Consider the following 27,554-nt stretch of genomic DNA (forward strand, 5'->3'; position numbering starts at 1 on the left):
AGCTCTGATATATCAAATATGATAATTTAAGTAAATTCAATTTCAATTCAATTTTATTTATATAGCACCAAATCACAACAACAGTTGCCTCAAGGCACTTTATATTGTAAGGTTGTAAATTGAGTCTTCTTAAATATTTGCACACTTTTCTTATGTTTCTTTTTTTTTCAAACTGATTAAATTACATGTATTCAATCTTAATGTGTCACTGAGTGTTTCATGTTTTTTATTTTAGGTCATCTTCATTGGCATTTTACATTCCTGCTGTCTTGTTTTTGTCTGTAATTTAAATAAAGACAGAATTAGTGCATTAGTAAGGAGAAAAGTTCAGAGTGCCTAGTACAAACTTTAGTTTTATTGCATTTTGAGCAGGGAAATGTTCTGTTATTAGTATTTATAGCTGATAACAGTTAATTCTAGATATTTTAATTGTTATACTAGATATTTCTTAAGCTTGAATAGTTAACAAATGTTAGAAACAAGGGCTCGATCCCAGTGTCCCCATTTTTATTATCAAGTGTGAAAATATTCACATCAGACACCTGATCATTTATAAGTGTCTGTTTTGTTTTACTAGATAATTACCAAGAAAATGACCAGTATATTCTTCAGATGATAGATTAGAATAAGCATTAGCTGCAGCCCTTGTCTGTTGTAAATCAGCTCAGAAATCAGCTCTGACAATATTTACAATTTTTATCTGCTTGTGTTTAACTTCTGATGCTTCTCCTTATCTAAAAACCAGCCATTTGTATTAAAACACTAAAATCTATCACCCCTTTTAACCTGCAAGCCCCACCTGTGTTAGTTTGTGATGGTATGAAAGCAGGCGAGTACTCATCACCCCTGATAAAAAAAAACAAAAACAAAAAACAGTCATGTACAGTTTACATTAGATATCAGAGAAATTACCTAAGAGCCACTCATCAAAGTGCTTCTGGGGAGTCTCAACGACTTCTTTGTCGATGTTCTTATAGTAAACCCACGAAGGACATACCTGACCCATCCTTCAAATCTGGGGAAAGGGAGGACGCATTTGTCGGCCGGATCCGGAGGAGTCTACGAATTGGGACAGCCTCCGTTGCGTTGCTGTGACGTAATCGGTCTACAAATGCGGCCTCAGGAGGATGCAGCCTATGTTTTGGGACACAGGTTATTATGTCACTTATTTATGTGCAAATGCTTATTAATGAAGGACATTAAAACATTACAGTTGGCCACATGTCTGCAAAGTTATGTGACATTAGTGATGTTAGTACTTTTAGTGTCAACTTGGTTTTAAACCCTTTACTTTAAAATATACGCCGTTCAATAGTTGAACCTAATTTTACAGAGAATGTGGTGATTTAAAGTCAGTCATATATCCACAAACACAACAAGCTGAAAGTCAGTGAATGCTGCTCGGTTTGCAGTCCTGAATATGACGGCACAAGCAGGATTCACTGCACTGTTAATGTTAGCTATGTTATATTGCTGCCTCTGTTCGGTGGTGTCGAGCCAAACGGACTTTAACGTGTGTTTGAACGAGCTGACGGTTCACTCGTTAAGCTGAAAGAAAGATGCTTTAATCACAGGAGTCACACATGTGTCCACTGTACCATCTGGGAACTCTTCTTGTTTAGCACTCGTAATAACACAAACACTAAATCCTCCTTCTCTTGTGCTGTTTTGTAGCAGTGTATACACCTGAGAGTGTCACCTGTCTGTCTGTCTGTCCTGCACTCTCTCTCTGTTTCTTTCTCTCTGATTGTGTAATAAAAGTATGAACATGTACTTATAAGTTACACTTGTGTTTGAATCCTGCAGCTTATCACACATTTGATTTCCATGTGTGACAACTGCAAGTGTCCAGAGTGAGGACAGACTGAGGGACCCACTGCTGCACATCATCTGCGAGGCTTTGCACCCCTGATGATCCACCAGGACAAACTCAGCAGTGTGTGAGGAAGAGGAGGAGGAAGAGCCAGCAGCAGCTGACAGATGGAGAGAATAGACAGACTGTTCCCTCTGTGTGAAGGACTGCTAGAAAAGTTTAAAATAACTAATTGTCTTATTAGGTAATGTTAAAATATTTTTATCATTCAAGTGTTTTCACTGTGGGAGAAAATAATAAGGGACTTAAAGTTAAATACTGTGAAAGGCAGTGAAAAGTTTTATATTCAGAAAATTAAACTGTCTAAGTATCAGCAGCAGAATGCACCTGAAAATAAATGTCCATATTTTTTCAGTTATATGAAGCATGGCGTATTTTGGATTAGTAGTACTGCTGTGTTTGTTGTATCATATTGCTGTAAATGATTATATATTCTAAAGTAAGTTGACCTATAGTGTTACATCATATTCTATAAGGATGTTATGTGTTTGTATCATTTCCACCCAGTTTGACCCATTTAGCAGAAGTCAGCCTGTTTAAGGCTCTGATATTTATTCTGTATGACTTAAAGCAGTTATGACATGGTCTGATTTTCTCACCCAATAAAGGAATATTTAATATATTGGTCTACTCTTCCTTTTATCAAAAACAGTTATTACAGCCTGTAAATTTTCTTTTTACCCATATTGGTAAGCATTCAGACAGATTTAATAATGCCAACATATTAAAAGAACAATATTTGTCTCTTATTAAACATCTAATACATCACTGTAAAAGATACTTGTGTTTGAGTGGAGATATAAAGTGACAGGAAATATAAATAAATGCAAATTGAATCTTTACTGAAACTCAGTTCAAAACAGAGTTCAAACTCACTGCTGTAATAAATCATAATATAATAATAAATATAATATTGGCCATATTATATTTACAAGTAGTAATAAGATGGCAGTAGTTCAAAATGGCGGCCAACCAAATGGCGGTTGTCAAACCAGTTTGGTTGGCCGCCATTTTGAACTACTGCCATCTTATTACTACTTTTACATTACCAACGTGTAGTGACACTAGTCTCATAAGTGACATTACCTATTTACTAGCTAATCTTAAAATTACAGTTGGATACAGAAATGAAACCAACAATCATGGTTTTACAGTCCCGTGGTCTCAGCCTCAGATACTCAACAAATCAAAATATCTCATAAAAAAAACAAAGGAACAAAAAACATTTTTTTCCTTCATTTCTGTCAAACTATTCTGTATGAAACGTGTCTAGCGGTTAGTATCATGGTTGCTAGGCAACCTGAGCAGCACGACGGAGGCTAGACCGTCCCATTTCACAAGCCTCGCACTTCCGCCCTTCTGGCTCTTGTGAGTCGCGTACTCCGAAGTAGTGGTGTGCGATACTGCATATTTTGGTATCGATCGGATACCAAGTAAATACGGGCCAGTATCGCCAAAACCAATACCGATACCGATACTTTTCAATAAATAAGGTGAATGCATCATCGAATTGCTAAATCGCAACTAATTTTCATGACCTTAAGTGTTTTTTGTGATGTTTCCTTTTTTATTATTAAATAGCTAAAACCCAGGACATAATTAGGAGAAATAATTTATTTATAATTAAATTAAAAAATGCTTTATTATTGCGGCAGGTCGTGGTCTGCAATGCCGCTGCAGGTGAGATGGACTCACCTTCACGGCATCTACAATCATGCCTCGCCGGCTTAAAACCTGTGTGCTGCTTGTGCTGTTGTTGTTTTTGGTGGTGATGTGTACAGCTGGCAGCAGGAGAGCTGCAGCTGTTGAATGTACTGTTACAGCAACTGTGTGATTACTGTAAGGGTGGACAGCGCGCGGCTCGGGGTGAGCCGGAGGGTGGTGCGCCAGCGGGACCTGCCAAGCTGGAGACGGAGTTCGAGGTGCGCGGGGGTTCTGCCACGCCCGAGGACGGCGTGCTGTCCGCTTCGGCCTCCTCCAACAGAGGCCGGTGTTCTGGGAATCCATCCTACCTTGCAAACCATCTTACCCGTTGTTTCTGCGCATGCGCACAACACGAAATTCAGTGGCAAACCGTCCTACCTTTGTGAATATTAGCTAGAAAAGTGCTCTGACCGGTAAAATTAACTGCCAAACCATCCTACCTTTGTGAATGTCACCTACAAGTATACTGTGGCGAGCTCAGACAAGGAGGAGACAGAGGTTTCAATTGGTCTTGCTTCCCGTGAGCTAGCCAGGCAGCCGTTTATTAGCCTTCGGCCGAAGAGCACACACACACTGTTAACACCAACGCTCGGCGCAGCAACAACACAAAATGGCGCTCTCTCACCCGGAAACACACAGTCGCAGAGAGAGCGTCACCTGTAACCATGGCAACAGAACATAACTGTCAATAACAAAACCCCGAACAGCCCTGGCTCGCTACATAGCCCCCACCTAAGGGGTCAGTCATCCCCGACAACCCCATTACCCAACACAAAGTCCTGCAAATGTCCATGTGTCTTCCTTCGGCGCGCAGGCCGATCTCGACCAGTAGGGGAAGAGTCACTCGGATGAGAACCTGGGGTGCCACCAGCATCCCCTGCCCCGGTGGCTGCTGGAGCGGGCGGGTGGTACGGTGAGAGCCTGTCCAGGTGCAACACCGCCACGCGCCCTGGGCCCGGCATGTGGATCTGGTACACCACTTCTGTCAGCCGCCCCACGACTTCCGCCGGCCCTTGCCAGTGACCGCACAGCCTGGGGGACACCCCTCTCTTGCGAACTGGCAGTACACCCAAACCTTTTCACCAGGCACAAAAGCTCCCCCTCGGCACCTGGTGTTGCAGGCTCTTTTCTGTCGTACTGCGGCGCTGACCTGGGCCTGGCGGGTGTATTCATGAACCCCTTGCGGCCGCCCCCTCAGCCTCCTGGAGCAGTCCCCGGCCACCGACACGCGCCGGTTCCTTTCCTCGGGGACGGGGAAAGGCCCTAGGACGCCTCCTCCCACTCTCTCCATCGGGGCCCCACCTGTTGCCGCTGCAGGGGGCATTGGAGCGTTGAGTGGGGCCCTTCTGTGCCGTACAGGTGTCACAGCAGTGCACATGAAGTTCCACTTCCCGTCGACAACCAGGCCAGTAGAACTGTCCCCTGAGACGGCGGAGAGTTTTAGCATTTCCATAGTGGCTGGCCCCCACCGAGCCGTGGACAAGCTCGAGCACCTGCGACTGCAGCGACCGAGGCACCAACAGCTGCAGGAGATCCTTGCCCTGTTCGGGGGGCCACCATCTCCGGTACAGGAGGCCATCGTGGGTCTCCAGATTGTTGTACTGGGAGTAGTAGGCCTTCACTTCGGGCCCCTGTCCTGACACCCCTGTCCAGCCTGGGCATCGTGCTGCCTCCAGCCAGGCCCCCACCTGAACCAACGTCGCATCAGCCTCCTGCTCCTGCTTCAGCTGTTGCATGGTCAACGAGAGCCAACCCCCTCCGCCGGCTGTGGCCCAAGCAGTAGCCACGCCCCATGCCTCCTGGGCCCGCTCTCCCTGCCGTTTTGAGAGGGGCAGCTGGCGTGGGCGCAGACAGATGAGTTGAGCCGAGCCGGTGTCGATGGTGTGCTGAACCAGCCGCGTCTGCCTGCAGTCTCTGGTTCCCTGCTTTTGACCACACTGGAGGGCCAGAGTCTCTGTACCAAGAGTGATAGCCAGCCTCGCGGTGTCAACGCAGGCCCCCCAGCGGGTCAGCATATCAAGGCCGATGATGCACTGGTCTTGGATGTCAGCAAGCCAGAAGTCATGCACCAGCTCCAGATCTTTCACTCGGATCCGCAACGGTTTCTTCCTCCGCATGTCAGGTCTCTCCCCCGTCACTGTCATCAGCTGGGTGTCGGTGGGCGACCAACCCTTCATAAGCGGCCCGGATGTTCCAGGAAACACACCAGGTCGTATTAGGGAAATGGTGGACCCCGTGTCCACCAGGGCCTGGCAGGGCTGGTCCTCAACACAGCAGCTCAGGTAGAGTCCCTTGAGGTGCCCGACTAGGCCCGCCACCATGCATCGTTCTTGGAGGGGGGCAGGAAGCTGGAGCAGTGGTCCCCTCGCTGTACCGCTCCCCCTGTCATCCCCCTGAGGCCACATAGTTCTGGCCTTTGGGGCGGGTGCCCGGCAGTCGCGTGCCACGTGGCCAGGCTCATCACACCGGTAGCAGCGGTCGGTCGGCCGACGGGGACGCCCCCAGGGCACCGAGGGCTGTGGCCGGCATATCCCCGTGACCTCGCCCTCACCGTCACAGTCCGCGGCTCTGACCCGAGGGCAGTTTGGGGGGCGCAACTGCTGGTCAGGTCGCGATGTGAGCACAAGCTCGGCCCCTTCAGCCTCAAGGAGCGCCTCACAGAGCATGCAGGCCAAGCTCCTCACGGGCTGCTGCTGGGAACCCTGGGCAGCCACGACAAGCACACAGCAACACATCCACTGGTGCCCAGGCTCCCCCCGGCCCACGGTCCCGGCCGGTCAGCCGCTCCCCGCTCCGACCAGCGGAGTGCCGCCGCCCGAATCGCCTCTCGAGTGCTATGGTGAGGGCCTGGAGCTCATGCTGCTCCGACGGGGCTAGGCCAAGGAGCACCCACAGTGCATCTCCCTCCAATGCTAGCGCTAGGTGTGTAGCAGCCTCTTCGTCGCTCCAGCCATTATGCCTCGCAGCTAGCCGTACTTGTGAGAGGTAGGGCTTTAGCGGGGTTAGCCCGTTGTATTTCGGTACCTTAGCTGGCGTTGCAGGCATCACTGCTCGCTGTCGGGGGCCTGGCGTGTCGGTCGACAAAGGCAGCCCATGAAGCACTGTCCCAGCGTCGGTCGCGACGGGCCGCTGCCGCGGTGCGCTCGCGCCGTCAGGACCGGTCAGGGGACTTACATGGCCGCTCGCTTGCTCTCTCTTCAATCGCCCACTTCCCAAGCAGCGAATGCTCTCCTCGACGGCTTGCTCCAGCCTCTGAGTGTCTCTCTCCATTCCGGTGAGGGTGAGCTATCCCACTTCTGACACCAATGTGGCGAGCTCAGACAAGGAGGAGACAGAGGTTTCGTTCGGTCTTGCTTCCTGCGAGCTAGCCAGGGAGCACAGCCATTTATTCTGCTTTTACTGGAGAACAGTGCCGCTAGCCCACTGCTCAGCAGCACCAGCACAACAACTACACAAAAAAATGGCGCTAATCTCACCCGGAAAACACACAGTGGCAGAGAGAGCGTCACCTGTAACCATGGCAACATGACAACAGAACATAAATGTCAATAACAAATCCCCGAACAGCCCTGGCCCGCTACAATACTTTACTAACAAGTAGCAAATGGTTTGTAAAATACAGGGTGGGCCATTTATATGGATACACCGTAATAACATGGGAATGGTTGGTGATATTAAAGTCCTGTTTGTGGCACATTAGTATATGTGAGGGGGCAAACTCCTCAAGATGGGTGGTGACCATGGTGGCCATTTAGAAGTCGGCCATCTTGGATACAACTTTTGTTTTCTCAATAGGAAGAGGGCCATGTGACACATCAAACTTATTGGTAATGTCACAAGAAAAACACTGGTGTGCTTGGTTTCAACGTAACTTTATTCTTTCATGAGTTATTTACAAGTTTCTCTTTGTTCACAGCCATTGACATGTCGAAGAGGTTAACACATGAGGAGCGGATCAAAATTGTGTTGATATCTGGTGAACGCAGTAACCGGGTCATTAGAGCAGATTTCAATGCAAGACACCCTACGAAACCACCAGTGTTGGGAAGGTTACTTTTAAAATGTATTCCAGTACAGAATACAGAATACATGCCCCAAAATGTATTTTGTAACGTATTCCGTTAAGTTACTCAATGTGAGTAACGTATTCTGAATACTTTGTATTACTTAATATATTGTCATGCTTTTTACAACTACACGAATGTTGCTATCACATCCTGCAAATCCTTGTTTGTTTTTCTTTACCAATTAGCTGTTAAGCCCAACTTAAGATAATATATGTAATGTAGAGGAGCAAAGACTTGGGTATGTTTGTATAAGCTGTTTTGTCTTCTTAAAGATAATAAAAAAGCACCGTCTTTCCTTAACATTTTTTTTGTATTTATAAAGCTGACAAGTGGAAGAGTATTAGACAAACATAAAATATGCCATTGAAAAGTATTTACTGTTATGGTCACCAACATCACTTAGTTAAAATAAAAAGTAGCCTTGCACAAGGAGAAAAAATATCAGCATTTTCAATGACTGTTTTCTTATTAGGACAAAAAAGGCAATATATAAAATTATACTCAAAAATGAAAAATATAATATTTTGGCATTTACTGTCAATATTATTCTTCCACCAATAATTTTAAATTACAAAAGATTTTTCAATACAACTCAGATATTCAAACTCAATGTAACAATGAGAAATTACATTTTAAACCTTACGCCTAGATATAATTTTTAAAACAAGACAATATATGTTTTAATGCAACTCAGCAACATTACCTTATGGCCATTTAACAAAGGCATGCAACAAAGAACTGTCCAAGGTGTCAGTGCTGAACTGCTTGGTTGAAAACCTTAATTGGCCCCCAAAATCAAATAATTGGCTAACAATTGCAGTAAACATATGAGGTGCTGCTTTTTGAATGCATGCCAAAAACAAATACTAAAGACTACAAAATACTGAGGTTGCAAGCCCTATCTGTGAACAATACCAAGATAGTTTCAGCAGACTACCTACATCTGTTTCGCCTAGTCTACAGTCCAGTAAAGGCGGTTGTAACGCAGCAAGAGCACCTGTTCAAAGTGTTTGTCTGTCATGCGGTTACGGTGTGGGGTGAAAACAAGTCCTCCGTGGCTAAAGAGACGCTCGACGGGAGTACTTGACGGCAGAGTTGTATTGTATTTTAAGAAGAGGGCTCTGATCAATGGATATCCCTTTAATGAGGTCAATGTCTTATCTGAATCTTGAAGATACCTCTGTACCTCATCCTCCGCTGTAGAACAGGTCACCTGTGTACTCTGAAAACTGAAGAAGCTGTCGTCATCATCATCATGTTCTGGCTCATTTCCCACTGAGGCATGTCCAGTGGTGCTGGTGTCATTAGAAGGTTCTGTGTTGAGGAGACGAGCCTCTTGGACCATTGTTCTTCTCGTGGATTCTCTCTCATCATCAGCAAGCCACCAGAGTCGAAATTTTGGGATGGTGGATGCTGCCATCCTTGCTTCATGGGAGGCTAATACAGCTGCAAATCGAGTGTCAATTGCTGTGATGACCGCTAAGAGGATGTGAGTTGAAAATTGCACTTGTGTCAACTTTTCAGATAACTTCGCTTTCAGACTGAGAAGGGTGGGAATCACATATCCGAAATAGCAGTTCTTTTCCCCCTGGAGCAGGTTGACTGAGTAGGCAAGTGGTTTCAGAATGGCTGCATACTCTTTGAGAAACACTGTCTCTTGAGGATGCAGTTTTGCCACCTTCAGTTGTTCACAGATTTCATTGAGCTGACTTTCAGGTAGATTCATTAGCTTCTCGATTGCATGGTACTCTGAGCTCCACCTAGTCACTGAAGGTACAACACATCTCATTTGGGCAATTTCTTCAATTACATCAGAAGCACCTGATGAGCGATGAGCGTTGTTCCAGATGGCTGCACATTTTGCCTTTGCACTCCTATATAATTTTCTGGAAACACCCTGCTGTGAAGCAGCTTTATCAAGGTCAGTCGTGGCAATGAGATTTAGTGTGTGCGCAGCACATCGATGGTGTGGTGGCAAAAAGAAGTTCAGCTTCTTCTTCTTCTTCTTCATGTTCTTGCTCCTCCTCAAGTACTGTAGTGACATCATCTGTGTCTTCCAGATCATCTTCTGTTTCTGAATCTCCATATTCATTGAAAGCTTTTACAAAATTGCTCCCATTGTCTGTGACTGTAGCACTAACCTTGCCTTGGATTTGGAATTCAGCATGAACCTGACTTATTTTGGCGGCAATAACATCATAAGTGTGATGGCCTCTTACCTCTCACATGCCAGTGCAGCAGACTTGCGATCCAATGTGTCTGACTCGATCCAGTGACATGTGATGCCAATGAAACTTCTGCGCAGTCCAGATATCTGCTGTTGTGCACACATTTTGAGTATGTAGAAGAATTTCAGTTACTGCTTCCTTCATTTTTGGAAAGGTTTTCTCAATGTGAGTCATCAATGTTTTTCTGCAAACAGGACTCCTGCCCCCACTTAGTCCTTCAACCATCTTACGGAATGAGGTGTTCTCAACGGTAGAAAAGGGCTGCACTTCATTGACTATGAAGTCAAATACCAAGGAATTTACTCTCCTTTGGGTGATGGCTGGAGTGCTAAAGATGGCTTGTTTGAGAAGAGGACGGGCTGTGTGTTTGCCACTTTGTTCATCACCATGATCCGATGTATTTGCTTTGGGTAAACTGTGTATAACCCTGGGATGCATCCTCTGAAAAAAAAAAAAGAGATAGACCGACCAAAAGATAAAATATTACTGAGGAAGAAATAGTTTTGTATTCGAGATCACTGCAAAAAGGTTGGGCAATTGGACGAATATCTCGACTATCAACAATAAGTTGAGCCTTTCGCCGATTGTTTTTACAAGAGGAATTTTTTTATTTTTTTTTGCCCTTGAGTAAGTATAATAATAATGTTGGTTGAAGGTAAGAGAAGCAGTCAATGGAAAATATAATAGTGGTGTTTTAATGGCATGAACAAATGCAGCGATTCATTTACTCAAACTCAGAATGAAAGAAAAGCAGTAGTCGTTCAGGAAAAAACAAAACATTTAATTTAAATAAACAAACCATAATGGTGGGGAGGGATACAAAGAAACTGACTTCTTTTTCCACTTTAACTGTGTTCCAGTGTTTATGTCTTAGATACTCGACTAAAAAACAAATAAGTTAAAAACCAAAATGTCACTTCCAGCGACCATAAAAAAATATCAGAGGTAAAGTTAAGTTTTTTGTTCAATTTGGTGCATCTCGAATAAATAAATGAATAATCCAAAAAGTAGCTATGTTAATACAGAAACTCCAACAAGAAAAGAAGATAAAATATCCCCCCCAAACTAAACTTTCTATTTATGTTCTAAATGCGCAAATCAGTCCGTGCATTATTACATTGCTCCCCCCATTATAATTTTTAAATCTCGCCCAACCTTAATGTCCACCCTACTGTTAATCATTTTGGGATTGCTTTCACAACTGCACACGATAATTTACAGCTCGTTAATACTATCTATCAAGTTTAACAGTCTATGAACTAATGTTAGCTAACACCAGCTAACAATGTTAGCTAAAATCACAGCAACATTATATCGAAGCTACTGAAGTGGCACATAGCCTAGGTAGCTACCACAACTAAAATAAGATATTTGCAATATGTTAACTTTAGTTTTTTAAAATAACTTACTTTCAGATGTTTTGTTAGGTTGGAGGTGGAGTCTTTTGACGCGGAGAGCATCTTCTTTGCTGGCAAGCAGAGTTTGCATTGCACTGTGAAATTCCGCCCATCCCTTTCTTCTTTGAATATGAAATGGTGTTGGAACTTCCAACTCCGAAACGCATTCCTGCCCGACGTGCACTGCTGACTCTGTTGTGCTGGCTCTGGCTCCATTGTTTGATTACCGCCACCAACAGGACGCTTTTTTTTTTTTTTTTTTTTTTTTTACAGCCTCTTCTCGCGTGTTTTGTTTGGGTTTCCAGCCGCAATGTGCGGCGTGGAATGACCAAAATTACAGAGGACCGCCATGTAATCCATTTATTTCGACAAAGTAACTGTATTCTAAATACCACCTTTTTAAACGGTAACTTAAACGGAATACAGTTACTCATATTTTGTATTTTAAATACGTAACGGCGGTACATGTATTCCGTTACTCCCCAACTCTGGAAACCACCCATCTCCCATGCTACAGTTAGCAAACTGCTTGCTAAGTTTCGTGAAACTGGTTCAGTGTTGGATTTGCCAAAATGTGGACCCAAGAAAACTGTCACTGACGAAGAAACATCAGTGGCTGTCCTAGCTTCATTCAGCAAGAGCCCACAGCGTAGCACTCGCCGCATGTCACTGGAGAGTGGCATTAGTGGAACATCCCTTCGGCGGATATTAGCTACTCACAAATTGCACCCTTACAAACTCCAGCTACTGCAGTATCTCAAAGAGGATGACCCAGATCGGCACACAGAATTTGCAGAATGGGCAAAACAAAAATTGGAACAGGACCCTCAGTTCACGCAGAAGATTTTGTTCAGTGATGAGGCAAACTTTCATGTGAATGGTGAATTTAACAAACAAAACCACCGCTATTGGTCTGACACTAACCCACATTGGATGGATCCCTCCAAGACTGTTGGAACAACAACAGTGATGGTTTGGTGTGGTATATGGGGTACAATGATAGTGGGTCCATTCTTCATCAATGGAAACCTCAAGGCCACTGGATATTTGAAATTGCTACATGATGATGTGTTTCCCTGTTTGTGCACTGAAGCTGGCACGTTCCCTGAGTTTTTCCAGCAAGATGATGCACCACCACATTATGGGTGCCAGGTCCGAGCATTCCTAGATGAACAGTTTCCTGGGAAGTGGATTGGTCGTCGTGGGCCAGTTGAATGGCCCCCAAGGTCTCCCCATCTGACCCCCTTAGACTTTTATCTTTGGTGTCATCTGAAGGCAATTGTCTATGGTGTGAAGATACGAGATGCAGCACCTGAAACTACGGATACTGGATGTCTGTGCTGGTATTTCTCCTGCGGTGTTGCTATCAGTGTGTGAAGAGTGGGAGAAGAGGGTTGAATTGACAATTGAACACAATGGGCAGCACACTGAACACATTTTATAAGTGGTCAGAAACTTGTAAATAACTCATGAAATAATAAAGTTACGTTGAAACCAAGCACACCAGTGTTTTTCTTGTGACATTACCAATAAGTTTGATGTGTCACATGGCCCTCTTCCTATTGAAAATACCAAAGTTGTATCCAAGATGGCCGACTTCTAAATGGCCACCATGGTCACCACCCATCTTGAGGAGTTTGCCCCCTCGCATATACTAATGTGCCACAAACAGGACTTTAATATCACCAACCATTCCCATGTTATTACGGTGTATCCATATAAATGGCCCACCCTGTACATTGTAACAACAATAAATGACAACACATAGGGTAGATCCAGAACACACTTTATTTTTAAGATGCCAATCACAAAGAACAACACTTACAGATCTGACACACATACGTTGATACAAAAATAAAAACAGTGTCATAAACTATCAGCCAATATTTGAAGTAATAAAGAACACGGCTGGATGCAAACTATATGACCTGTAGCTCTTTACATAAAGTGTATCACATGTGTGATCATTAAAATAAAACTACAGAACCTAAAAGTAAAATAATAATAAAAAGCATACAAACGAAAAATCAAGTCTGTCACTTTTTTTTTTTTTTTTAAACAAACAATTGACCAATCAACTGGAATATATAACTTGTCTCTTTTTTTCTTTTTTTTTTTGCTGTTAACAATGGTGGACTCTCACCACATTTCACCATGTAAAAAAACAAAAATCTAATCTTTCTTTGTTTTAAGAGGAAGCAACTTCCCTGAAGACTTATAGGCTTTGAATTTTTCCTCTATTTCTGGATCTGCACTGATTGTTGCAGCACACTGTGTTGCAAACAATAAAAGTTTCTGTTCCTGCTTGTTTTTTTCTAATTCTTTATACCTCTCAGGTGCAACAATGAATAGCTCAGCAATTGGAGCAGTTGCCACAATCGTGTTCCGGTCCACTCCCAGCAGATATGGTCGCTCCTCTTTTGGACAGCCTCAAAATCGTGTTATGCTGGGTGACCACTTGCTTAGGATTCTGGACTGCAATTGAGAGAACATAATCATTAATGTAATGTAATAGTGTAGTAATGTAACCAGAGGTCGGCAACCTGCGGCTCCGGAGCCGCATGAGGCCCTTTAGTCCTTATACTGCGGCTCCACGTGGTTTGGAAAAATATATTATAAGTATTTAACTGAAGTAGAAGATTAGAAGATGATTGTGAACTTGAAATATAAAAATAAAGTTATATTTTATTATTTTTCGTCGCTCAAAATAAGAGTCACACTCATGGAAGCCGGTATACCCGCTGAAACAACGGTGAAACAATTTACCGAGACTTTCAGCCCCAGGTAGGCCAACTATGGAGAAATGTAAGAAAAGAAAAATATAAGTCCCATTGTAAACATATCACGGCAGACCCGACGATGTTTGCATTAACATGCTCTTCAGCATCTCTTTATTGACCACTTTTCACACACACAGCCAGCTGTAGCTTTCCAGCTCACAGCCCGACATACAAACAACAGCAGAGAGAGCAAAGACCTCGGTGAGGCGTGATTGCGGATGCCGCTCAGGTGTGTCTGCCAGCAGCGCAGCGGCACTGCGGGCCACGCCCCGCCACACACATTGACCAGGTAAAATAAATATTATGCAGATATTTTGCAAATATTTATTTTTTATTTTTTAGGAGCACAGTGCTTTTTTCCCCAATTATTTTTTTAAATTCAGGTCAAGGCTCCGCTATACTCAGAAAGCCCAAAGGCAATATAAGGATTACAGCTCACAACCGCTTTTGTTTGCTACATGGATAATTTAATTCAGCTTTTTAATTCATTTAAAAGAGACCTTCAACTGGTTGTCTTTCTTTTTTGTTATTATTTTTTAAGAGTCGAAAATGTATTCATTACATGAATAAAATGTAATTTTCTCTAGCACTTCATGGATTTCATAAGAGACACACTATAGTTGTTTATACAAAGCATAAAGTTAAAAAAAAAAATATATACACAGTGTTATCTTCATTTTAGATGTCAAAAAGTATTTGCCACTCCCAGTGTTTTCTTTTCCGTAGAAACCAGGTCCAAATGGCTCTTTGGGTGTTAAAGGTTGCTGACCCCTGAATGTAACACACCGCATGCAGAATCAAACTGTTGAGTTAATCACTTACCTCTTGTTCTGAGTTTTTGGTCATGTTTCTTTGACTTCTTGTGATTTTTTGCTTTGGCCTTCTTCTTCCTCTTCTTCCTGTCTTCATCTGATAAAGTTGTGCTGATGGAGGAGTCAGAACTCTCATCAAAAGACCCATCAGAGGAAAGTGAAGACATGCTCAATACATCACTGGAATCCTGGACAGAACTTGTAGGTTCCTTTGAGAGAGCTAGTAAAACAGTTAAAAAGACAACACAGACAAAATTACTCAACAGAATGCTTATGCAAGTGCTCAAGCAGAGGAAGTATGTGACAAGCTATGTAATGTTTTTAAGAGTGGACTTACATGCTGCTAATTGCTCCTTTAGATAGTCTCTTTCTTTGGTGAGCTCATCAATCTTATCCTTTTGATACTCTAGCCTCATCTTACAGATCTCCAACTCTTGTGATTTTCTTCTGTCTGCCAGCTGTGCAGTTGGGGCAACATTCACACCTAGAGAAAATTAAAAACAAAATGAGATTTGGCTATAAATAAAATTAATAAAACAAATACAATAATAATACTAATATACACTTTGTAGAATTTAAATAACAGTAAAAGCATTATAGTGATTGATAAATAACCTACCTACAATGGTAACATTACAAACTATATTTAGTTATGTATTTAGAAACTGGCCAATTTGACTATAATTATATATTAACGTATTTCAAACATAGTGCATTAGATTGTATAATGTAGAGCATTTATTGTGAATTTATATTGCATAGACATGCAGCAAAATAGCTAGAGAAGGACTAACAAATTAAATAACAGAAAGCACAATTATAAATTACAGCCCAGAGTAACACCAAAGGCGATAATCCTCATTTAATCCTTCAGCCAAGCCACAAGAAACGACTAATAAAACAAACTGAACAGTGTTTTTGCCAATATCTAAAGCTTAAATGTAGCTAAAAGCTAAGCTAAGCTAATCACCTATTAGCAGCTAGCGAAAAGCTACCTGCTAATAGGCGGTGGGTGTTAGCAATGAAATAAGCTAATACAATGAGGTTAAAAAAAAATACTCACCACTGGTACCAGGAACATCCATCTTGTCCACGTTATTATTTCCCCGTTTTGCCCGGGTTTGGTCTGGGCTTGTCGTGTTCACAGAGGAAGCCATTACTCCAGCTTGATTATGACCTACAGGTGAGAGGGCACAGCATCGCGGTCATGTAGGAAGCAGGAAGCAGCAACTACATGGCTTCCTCTGTTGGCTTAACAACAAACATTGGCTAAAAAATGGGAAATCTCACACGACTGAAAAAACTAATTAACGAGGAGATTTCTAAAAGAGGCCCACTGAAGCTTATAAATATCTTCAGAGGAAAAAGCTACTTAAAAGAAAAATAAAATGCAAACTGAAGAATGGAACTGAAGAAAAAGGTGAACGGAGACCAATATGCTTTGGTAGGGTATCTATTTTAATGTTCATATTATGTTTTTAGACTCAACTCCATACAAAGTGAGACACTTACTGTAAAATTCATTACTATTATTTGTTTTCACACCAAAATTCTCCTTAAAACAGAGCTAACAGGGAACCTCTTTAACGTGTTCCATCCCTGCTAAACCTGACCTTACCCTCCTCTCATGTTGATTCCTCAGTGATAATGGCGGGCCTATCGTGTACTCCCAGATTTAGGGTATGAACACCATACTGTTAACCACAGCAGGTGGTATGTTGACCCTTCTACAGGTGCTCATACCCAACATCTGGAGAGAGCCTGGAGGTCTTACAAGAAGCAAATCTGGAGACTCAGGGGTAACAGAAATGATAGCCTACTGTCAGAACACCTTACAGTTATTGAGTGGAACGAGTGGCTCGCAAATTAGCACAAAAATTGTACTTTGGGGAGACTGATATATGACATTTCCAAAAAATACAGATAATTAAGTTAATGTTGCTACTGCTATTTTTTCACCTTTTTGAAAATGTTATTTGAACACTTTATGTAAAGAGCTACAGGTCATTTAGTTTGCATCCAGCCGAGTTCTGTATTACTTCAAATATTGGCTGATAGTTTATGACACTGTTTTTTTTTTGTATCAACATTTGTGTGTCAAGGGAAAAAAAAAAATTTGTGTGTCAAATCTGTAAGCATTTTTCTGATGTTTTTGTGATTGACATCTTACTGTGCGTTCTGGAGCTACCCTCTGTGTTGTCATTTATTTTTTGTTACAATGCGTTTTAAAAATGTTCACAATAGTTTGTAAAGTATATATGGTCCCCACTTTAGATGAGCTCACTCAAAATACTTTACTAACAAGTAGCAAATGGTTTGTAACTTCCTAAATAAGTTTATTAAGGTATTTATGAGTATTTATAGATAATCTATCGAAAAAGAGGTTGATCGATAGTGAGTTACAGCATTGGCAGCCTTTAAGTGACAGTTATAAATGTATTGCAAGACATCTGTACAGATATAGCAGCTGACTAATTTAACCCTGATATTCAGTGTTTATAAAACATCTAGTATGAAACTAGTATGTGTAGTACATGTAGAGTTTATAGTATTTTATAGGGTATGTTAACCATCTACTTACCTTTTACCAATGATTTTGCATACCATTTAACATCCTGAAATGACTGGTTTGTAACTGATGCAGAGTAGCGTTTAGCGTTTATAAATGATTAATCAATGAGTTTTAGAACACGAAAACGTAATAAAAAGTGTTATACATTAGCTTGTTCATCATGAATAAAGTGTTTAAAACAGTGCTTGTAAACTATTAACTGAGTATGAGAAGTACTTTGTAGATGCTGTAGAGATAATTAAGTAACCATTAACTAATGCTTAACAGATGATTAACTAATGCTTAATATTGTGCACTTATTAAAGTGTTACCGAATATTCTTTCCTCACCTAATTTATTTTTGGATTTTCTTGCATATAACAACTGAAAATGTGATTCAGCTGACATTTAACTCCATCAAAACAGTAATCAGCATCTGAACATTATCTGTTCAAAGACTTATGCTTCTGAAGTGAAACTGAAAAATTACAGAACTTTTAATGAATAGATAGGCAGGCAGTTTTAGAACTTAACTCCCGCGATAAACGAGGGACCACTGTACTACAAAACAAAAATTCAAGTTTATTTTTATACTTTTACACATTTTTTTTTAAGATTGTGGTGTTGTTTTGGAGATTCGTCAATACGATTTTCAGTACTGTGTTATAATATATTTCAATAAGATTAGTTCAGTGTGTGCCACATACTTATTGTGTTGATTGGTTTTATATCTGTGTAATAGTAAGAAATACAAGTGCTTGGTTAAAGAATTATGTTTTGTGTTTTGACTCAATGCTTTTGAAAATGTTTAAAAGTAATATTTTGGGTGGAATTCGTTAAAGTTGAGTAGTGTACAAGCTCTATCATTGACTTAAGTCAATAGTACAACAAATATTTACAAGTTCACAAAAGTAGTAGCTTTTAAAGAAAGTAGCAGCATTTCCCCTAAGCACTAGTATGAAAATAAACTTAAAGTACCTACAATACTTATGTGTACTCAATATATAATACCTGTGAATAACTGAACAATTTTTACACTAGTAAATAGATTTGTGTTACAATAGATGACAAAACCAAGTTTGTAAAACATTTTGCAGAAGGTAATTTCTATTATACTCACATTTCTTCTTAATTTCTGCTTTCTTAATGAATCTTTATCATTAACACATAATAAACACAAGGCCAATCATTTCCACACAATCATCTGTGATAACTGCAATTTAAAACCCCACTATCAAGAGACAAGTTATATATATTTGTGTTAGTTACCTTGGTAATAGCAATGAATCTGACTTCAGTCAGCATGAAAAGGATGTCCTTGTTACTGATGATATGTACTTCAAACTGTCCTCTCTATATAAAGAGATATTTGGTGTTCAGTCTCCTCCCCTGTGCTTGTGCCTGTGTATCTATGGGTGTGGTGTTGGGATCATTGCTGCAATACCTGTGGCTGTGCATAGGATTTAGTGAATCTATTTTCAGAAACAAAATGTTGCTTTTATAATTACAATTATGTACCATTATGTATTTGTAGAACAATACCTCTGTATCTACACTGGGAGTCCACCAGTCGCATTGTACAAGCAAAGTCAGCATTACATTAGTTTGAAAGGATTTCTACAGAAGTTTAATGCAACACCACCTTTGATGATTTGGTACTTACCGCAACAATTAAAAATTTTTTTTTTATTAAAGTGGTCACACTAAATTTGATGTGGAACTCTCTATCTGAAAGCTGCTTTCAGTTTTTATCTGTAATTTTAACTAGTAATTACTGATGGGAAACCACAGTCTCCATTGTAAAAGCTACTGTATTTCAGCTAAATCTGTATTTAACAGTACAAAATAACTGCTGAAAAAATAATTTGTTGACAGCTGTAATCAGTTTCCTGCCTTAACGTTTTCGCTTTCTGGTCATTATTTACTTCAGCTTTTTGCAGTTTCTTTCTTCCCATTTTGTTTACGTGATCAAATGGCTATGGAGATATTCTACAGAGTATCATTAAGATGTGGTTGATTGCACAACAAAAAAGGAAACAAAAAACAAACAATGATGAGGAAGAGTATAAAAGAAGAAATGCTTGTGGAACAATCACTCAAGGTTCATTGTGATGTTTTCCTCCTGTGTTTTCAGTTTCTCTACTGCTGTTGTTATTTTGGTTCATGCATTAAATGTGTTCCTGTTCCTCTGAAGTTCCTGCTCGGAAATGAAATGCTCATAATGAATATTTCTCTGCAATTACAAACTGTGTGTATAATCTTGGTATCAAAGCAACGTTAAGACTTGTGAGATTTCATCAGAAGTTGTGTAAATATTACAGCAGATTTTGCTGGGTCAAAGTTACTGAGGCTGGAACATAGAAGAAATATATGGCCCCTGTTGGTGTTAGCCTCCATCGCGCAGTTGGTGCGTAGGCTCCCCAGGAAGATGATGGCATGCTGGACATCAGTCTGGAAGTCCATGGTTTGTCGGAGGATGAACAGAACAGCCTATTGTCAGCTATGGGCAATACATGGAGTTGGACGTCCAAGCAGATTCTCTGAGTTGCAGCTGGACAAGTTTTATTGGGCTTAGGCCGGTACTGCCCGCGGCATGAGCTCCGTCACTATGCTCCAGACGTACCAGGCCATGTGTCTAGTGGAGCTCAGATCGCTGGTTCCTGCTGACAGCCCACTGGCAACTCTCCTTAACAGTACCATTAGTACCAGAGAGTTCCATGTCCCTCCCATGTTTTAAATGCACTTTAGAACACTACGCAGCAACACCACATATGAGTAGGTAGGTGAAGTGAGGTATGGGGTCTTTACAACCCCCGTTCTCTTCACCATCTGGTGCAGGGGGCCGGGAGAAGGAGCTGACTGTCTGGTCATCTCCTGGGTCTGGCAGCGGATTGCCCCTTTCACGGCGGCAGATGGTGCCTGGACTGGAGGTATAGAGTATGTTTGGGGAGTGTGAGTGTGTGTACAGTGTTCATTTCTGTTTGTCTCCATGTTGGGTGAATGCTAAGTATTTGTACATGTATGCAAAAGGGTGGAAATGAATGTTTGTGTCTGTGTGTGCCTATTTGTTTATGTGTCAGGTTGGGTCTGAGACTCCTCATCTCTGGGAACATCTCAGGTGTGGGGGGCCTATGTCCCCCACCACGCTCCCTGCCTGTAGCTGATTCCCCTAACCAGCTGGTGCATTGGTGGTTCTCGGCAGAAATAACATTTGTGAGGGCTGGTTGCTTGGGTGTGTACTGGCTCATTCACAAAGGGTTTCTCTGCATATTTTTCTAAGGTCAGTCCTTTCCGCTGGGTCTACCACACACTAAGGTGCTTGTGGTCTAACTCCAGTTCAGTGGCTGCTCTGTGGGGCGTGTATATATGTACCATACTTATATGTGTAGCGAGTGAATTAACTAAAAGGAAACGAACAGTTATATCTACAACTGAAGGAGAGTAACAAGGTACAATACAAGTACTAGGCTGGGAAATGAATCCAATCCTAACTTTAAGTGTGCACTTCTTTAGTAGGTATTGTAAGGACATTTTGGTTGATTTGGTAGTTAATGAGATCCATTGTGAGCCAACTTCTGCTTTGAAGCAGAAATAACATTTGTGAGGGAACTCCTGCCTTTGAAAGTGGGAATTCATTGCAAGGGCAGAATGTAACCACTACATTAGTTTACCCTAACACAATATAGCCTAATATAAAAAAGGACATTCAGAAAAAAAAGATTTTTTATATCCATCACTTTTGCAGTCAAACATCTTGAGGATAGACAGTTCAGGTACAAAGTAGTTTAAACTTTAGAATGAAGTTACAAATATTTCTAAACGATTTTGGTTCGAAAATGTAGCAAGTGCAGTACAGGCTCATTTGAACTGGAAGGTATTTACACGTGCTTGAACAGCTAATTCAACTGCAGGTATACACTTAAATATATAAACCTCGGTGTTACCGGACTTCCTCTAAATACAAAAAGAAACTGAGACTAATCTGATGGAAGCCAAGAGTCCATCAGTAATGGGGGACATTTAAAAGCTGATGTGTGCCGTAAACCTGCGTATACGGATCAGTATTTAAGGTTTGACTCATCATCCACTGGAGCATAAACTGGGTGTCATTAGGACGTTACAACACAGAGCGAACAAAATCCCCACAGACACAGCGGCCAGGGAAGCAGAAGAACAGCACATCAAGAAGGCCCTGAGTAAATGTGTTTATCCCAGCTGGACTTTTGTCAAAGCTGGAAAGGCACCTAAAGAAAGCTCCTGCCGATCCTGGAGAGAAGCGAACCGCTGACTAAGCAAAACTCTTTAGTGATCCCGTATGTGTCAGGAGTATTGGAGCAGTTGAGACGCATTTTTTCGAAACACCGAGTCTCTGTGACTTTTAAACCCCAAAACACGCTGTGCCAAAAATTGGTCCACCCCAAGGATCGGGTTCCCTGACACAAACAGAGTAACATAGTGTATGCTGTTAAGTGCCAGGAGGATTGCCAGGATTTATACATCGAGGAAACCAAACAACCTCTGGCGAAGTGGATGGCACAACACAGAAGAGCTACCTCGTCAGGCCAGGACTCTGCAGTTTATTTACACCTACAGGCCAGTGGACACTCTTTTGAGGATGAGGATGTACACATCCTGGACAGGGAGGAACCCAGGTTTGAGTGCGGAGTCAAGGAGGCCATTTACTTGAAAAGGGAAAGACCATCTCTGAATCGAGGAGGGGGCCTAAGGGTACATCTTTCGCCATCTTACAATGCTGTGATTGCAGCCATTCCCCAACTCTCTGTGAATGGTACTCATGGCCATTGATCAGTGTTCTTTGATCAGTGGGTTTTGGTCAGTGGTTGTTGATCAATGGTCATGAGAATTTGCATAATTAAGATTAAGGAACTGACCTCTCAGCCCATTGTTCCTTCAGTGGGCTGGTTTCAGTCATTATGCAAATGTACTGTTTATAAGATTGGAGAAACCTGCAGCCAGCTGAGACTGAAGAAGTCAATGGGATGAGTGACGAAATGTTTCTCCTCCCCCCCCCCCCAAAAAAATGCTACGTCCAGATGAATAGAATCAACTTTTGGAGATTTACTTACCTGGATGATTGAGCATGCATCAAGAAGAGACATGATAGTTGTTCTGATAGTTGCTTTGAGTGTTTCTGTGTAAAATCTTAACCAAACAGTGCATTAGTAAGTATAAGTCAATTTGTGTGTCAAGTGTTATGAGTGCTAAGATGAGACCTTTGTAAATAATTGTAAATCGTTTTGTAAATTAGACACATTATAACAATGATTCTTAGGTGTGAAACTGCAAGGGGTGGAGACGTCATAAGTTATTAATTGAAGACGCCAGGGTCTACTGTTACCCATGAAAATCTCAGTTACAATACAGCTTCTCAGCGCTTGGTGGGAGTTATTTAATCAGCCTCAATAAGCAAGCAGAAGATGACACTCTGCCCGCTGTTTGCAGTGAGCAAAATATATAAAGAGAAATTCTTAAAAAGCAAAAATGAAGATAAAAGTGACAACCCTTCCCAAAAGGTAAAGTTTTTGTGCAATTACAACCCTGACTTCCTGAAATATAGGTTTGTGAATGCAGGAAACGAGGCGGACCCAAGGGCCCAATGCGTGGAGCATGGACTAATGATATCCAAGGAAGCACTGAAGGCTTAGAAATTAAAATGGCATCTCTAAACCAAACATCCCACGCTCGCAAGAAAGCCAGTGGAATATTTCAAGAGAAAAGAAAATGGACAGCAGATGCAGAAACGGTCTGTTGTCCCACTGACTGGTAACTCTGAATGTGCTTTACAAGCTAGCTACCTCGTATCCAGACTTGTGGCACAGAGTAAAAAGTCCTTCAATACAACGGAGGAGATGATTTTGCCTGCCGCTGTACATATGCGCCATGAGATGATCAGAGAGGCTGCTGCAAAGAAGCTACTGACCATCCCACTCTCAAATGATACTGTGAGCCACCGTATCATGGAGATGGCCTTAGACATACAGCATTAGCTTCTGGAAAGAATAAAAAGTAGTCCATGTTTCTCTTTGGAACTAGATCAGTCCACTGATGTCCACTGATGCATGAAGACATGCAATTTTGTGGAGAGCTACCAACACGAGCCACCCCATATGGAAAAGAAATAGAAAAAACTTATAAAACACTTGCATCAGCTTTAGTTTGCTTCATATATAGTGAATCATATAAGTATATACAGTGGCTTGCAAAAGTATTCGGCCCCCTTGAACTTTTCCACATTTTGTCACATTACAGCCACAAACATGAATCAATTTTATTGGAATTCCACGTGAAAGACCAACACAAAGTGGTGTACACGTGAGAAGTTGAACGAAAATCATACATGATTCCAAACATTTTTTACAAATAAATAACTGAAAAGTGGGGTGTGCGTAATTATTCAGCCCCCTTTGGTCTGAGTGCAGTCAGTGGCCCATAGACATTGCCTGATGAGTGCTAATGACTAAATAGAGTGCACCTGTGTGTAATCTAATGTCAGTACAAATACAGCTGCTCTGTGATGGCCTCAGAGGTTGTCTAAGAGAATATTGGGAGCAACAACACCATGAAGTCCAAAGAACACACCAGACAGGTCAGGGATAAAGTTATTGAGAAATTTAAAGAAGGCTTAGGCTACAAAAAGATTTCCCAAGCCTTGAACATCCCACGGAGCACTGTTCAAGCCATCATTCAGAAATGGAAGAAGTATGGCACAACTGTAAACCTACCAAGACAAGGCCGTCCACCTAAACTCACAGGCCGAACAAGGAGAGCGCTGATCAGAAATGCAGCCAAGAGGCCCATGGTGACTCTGGACGAGCTGCAGAGATCTACAGCTCAGGTGGGGGAATTTGTCCATAGGACAACTATTAGTCGTGCACTGCACAAAGTTGGCCTTTATGGAAGAGTGGCAAGAAGAAAGCCATTGTTAAAAGAAAACCATAAGAAGTCCCGTTTGCAGTTTGCCACAAGCCATGTGGGGGACACAGCAAACATGTGGAAGAAGGTGCTCTGGTCAGATGAGACCAAAATGGAACTTTTTGTCCAAAATGCAAAACGCTATGTGTGGCGGAAAACTAACACTGCACATCACTCTGAACACACCGTCCCCACTGTCAAATATGGTGGTGGCAGCATCTTGCTCTGGGGGTGCTTCTCTTCAGCAGGGACAGGGAAGCTGGTCAGAGTTGATGGGAAAATGGATGGAGCCAAATACAGGGCAGTCTTGGAAGAAAACCTCTTGGAGTCTGCAAAAGACTTGAGACTGGGGCGGAGGTTCACCTTCCAGCAGGACAACGACCCTAAACATAAAGCCAGGGCAACAATGGAATGGTTTAAAACAAAACATATCCATGTGTTAGAATGGCCCAGTCAAAGTCCAGATCTGAATCCAATCGAGAATCTTTTGCAAGATCTGAAAACTGCTGTTCACAAACACTGTCCATCTAATCTGACTGAGCTGGAGCTGTTTTGCAAAGAAGAATAGGCAAGAATTTCAGTCGCTAGATGTGCAAAGCTGGTAGAGACATACCCTAAAAGACTGGCAGCTGTAATTGCAGCAAAAGGTGGTTCTACAAAGTATTGACTCAGGGGGCTGAATAATTACACACACCCCACTTTGCAGTTATTTAACACTAGATTTACTATCCTGCGCAAATTTGCGTAACTTCCCTAAACCCAACACCCCCTAGAATTACTGGCTTTTTTATTTTCTGGTGCAAGTCCCGAGGTGTTAAGCACCCCTGCTGAGATTTTCACAGGTCGTCAGCTTGTTTCTCCTACAGCTTTTGTTGTGCAAACCACCCATTGTCCTTGAGGCCTGGCACATTTGCATTTGCTCACTCAGAGTTGCTCAGATCCAAGGCAGGCCAAACCTCTGTGTTACAACTTTCAGAAATGCCTGATAGAAATGCTTCAACTTACTCATGAGATTTTGACCACATTTTTTGCGGAAGTCACAACTATACTGAATGCACGACCGTTGTTGCCAGCTGCAAGAAATGCTTGGTAGGGAACAGCTGTTCCCTACCAAGGTTCGTTTCAAAGTTTGAAAGACTTTGAAATAAAACAGACTTGTGTACCCATATATTGTGAATGTCTGTCTTTTGTATGTAGGTTGTAAGACAGAGGTTTGGCCTGCCTTGGATCTAAGTAAACAAATGCCAATGTTGCACAAACACACACACACACACACACACACACACACACACACACACACACACACACACACACACAGCAAATCTGCATTTATTTGTCCCACAAGTGGAAAATCTGCATTGTCATTGCAAAAAAGTGGACAGAGCACAGTATAGAAAGTGCACTATACAAACAATCTGGAAACATAAATATGGACACGTGTATTCAAAAATATTGGTGTATGTATACACACACACACACACACACACACACACACACACACACACACACACACACACACATATCTATCTATCTACGTGTGTGTGTGTGTATATATATATATATATATATATACACACACATATATATATATATATATATATATATATATATATATATATATATATACACACACATATATATATATATATATATGATATAGATGTGTCTGTGTGTATAACTAGACTTTATGCTTTAAGTTCATGAACTTATGGCATTCATTTCAATCCTGTTTGTAAGAGCAATCATGTGTCCTGTTGGTGCCATTGTGGATTGCTGGTCAGAAAGTTTTCTGGTGCCACTAATCAAAGAGACAATGCCCCGAGATAGATTCATTTCAATTATGCAACACCTTCGATTTGATGACAGGGACACGCGGGCAGAACGGGTGAAAACAGACAAATTTGCAGCGATCTCCGACATCTGGACACGCTTCAACGAGAACTGTGCTAAGAGTTTCACTCCAGGGGAACACATGACCATAGATGAACAGCTGTTCCCTACCAAGGTTCGTTGTCCATTCACCCAGTATATTGCAACCAAGCCAGACAAATTTGGGATCAAGTTCTGGATGGCCACGGATTTGGACACCAAATATGTCTGCAGTGCATCTCCTTACTTGGGAAAGGACCCCAGTCGTCAGAAGGGAGAGAGGCTGGCAGAGAACGTGGTCATGAAACTGATGGAGCCGTTTTTGGATGATGGAAGAAATGTCACAACGGACAATTTCTTTACTTCACTGTCACTGTCGCACAGACTGCTGCAGCGCAAAACAACATTACTGGGCATGGTGAATAAAGTCCGGCGTGAACTTCCTCAACTTGCAAAAGATACTGCAAAGCGAGAGGTATTCTCCACTTCAGTGCTTAGAAGTGGCAGTGTCTCCTTGACAATTTATGCACCTAAAAAAACCAAGACTGTGTGTGTTCTAAGTTCCATGCACCAAGACGTGACGATCGGTGACGGCAGAAAGAGGAAACCCAACACGATCACAGACTACAACCACATGAAGGTATGTGAATGTGTGTACAATTTTACACCAGTAGTACAATGTTTTCTGATGTGTGCTATACAGGCCTATAGAAAAAAACATATACTCATGACTCTCTCGCTCTGCTTTTACAGTGTGGTGTAGACGTGTTGGACCAAATGGCACGGATGTATTCTGTAAGATCAGCAACACGCAGGTGGCCAGTAGCGGTTTTCTACAATATGCTGGACCTGGCGGCAGTGAATGCCTACATTTTGTACAAGGCATGTACAGGGTGGACAGGCAAAAGAAGATTGTTTCTGCATCTTCTAGCTCAGCAACTTCGTTGCCGATTCATGCAGCACAAGGAAATCTTAGCACAGAGGCAGGTGCTGTGCCAGGGACTGTAAAGACAACACAGTGCCAGGTGCAAGAGAGCTGCAACAGGAATCGCAGCAGATTTACCTGTGCAACATGTAAGAAATTCACCTGTGCCAAATGCAGGGATGATGGACACTGGGTCTGCAAACCCTGTAAAGTTTGAAACACTTTGAAATAAAACAGACTTGTGTATCCATGTATTGTGAATGTCTGTCTTTTGTATGTAGGTTGTAACACAGAGGTTTGGCCTGCCTTGGATCTGAGTAAACAAATGCCAATGTTGCACACACACACACACACACACACACACACACACAGCAAATCTGCATTTATTTGTCCCACAAGTGGAAAATCTGCATTG

At 42.0% G+C, this 27,554-nt stretch overlaps 2 protein-coding genes across 2 annotated transcripts in view; both read right to left on the bottom strand.

Annotated features, from left to right (window-relative positions):
* The window catches only part of LOC100705915 (deoxynucleoside triphosphate triphosphohydrolase SAMHD1), an 87,487-nt gene that overhangs the window by 13,281 nt on the left and 46,652 nt on the right, over positions 1–27,554 (bottom strand). The window lies entirely within an intron of this gene.
* Positions 13,044–18,757, bottom strand: LOC100705991 (E3 ubiquitin-protein ligase RBBP6-like). Its single transcript, XM_003460124.4, has 5 exons — positions 18,682–18,757; positions 15,925–16,038; positions 15,199–15,345; positions 14,872–15,081; positions 13,044–13,744 (listed from the first exon to the last, which is right to left on the bottom strand). Exons 2-5 carry the CDS (start codon positions 16,016–16,018, stop codon positions 13,623–13,625), a joined length of 573 nt encoding a protein of 190 aa, XP_003460172.1. The 5' UTR covers positions 16,019–16,038; positions 18,682–18,757; the 3' UTR covers positions 13,044–13,622.

Source organism: Oreochromis niloticus, linkage group LG20, assembly GCF_001858045.2.
Source record: "Oreochromis niloticus isolate F11D_XX linkage group LG20, O_niloticus_UMD_NMBU, whole genome shotgun sequence".
Classification (NCBI taxonomy): Eukaryota; Metazoa; Chordata; class Actinopteri; order Cichliformes; family Cichlidae; genus Oreochromis; species Oreochromis niloticus.

Coding starts and splice junctions, on each gene's coding strand:
- LOC100705991 (XM_003460124.4), bottom strand. CDS start 16,018: ATGGCTTCCTCTGTGAACACGACAAGCCCAGACCAAACCCGGGCAAAA. Junction 15,346..15,924: donor GGATGTTCCTGGTACCAGTG/GTGAGTATTTTT, acceptor AATTTTCTCTAG/GTGTGAATGTTGCCCCAACT. Junction 15,082..15,198: donor AAAGGAGCAATTAGCAGCAT/GTAAGTCCACTC, acceptor CTGTTTTACTAG/CTCTCTCAAAGGAACCTACA.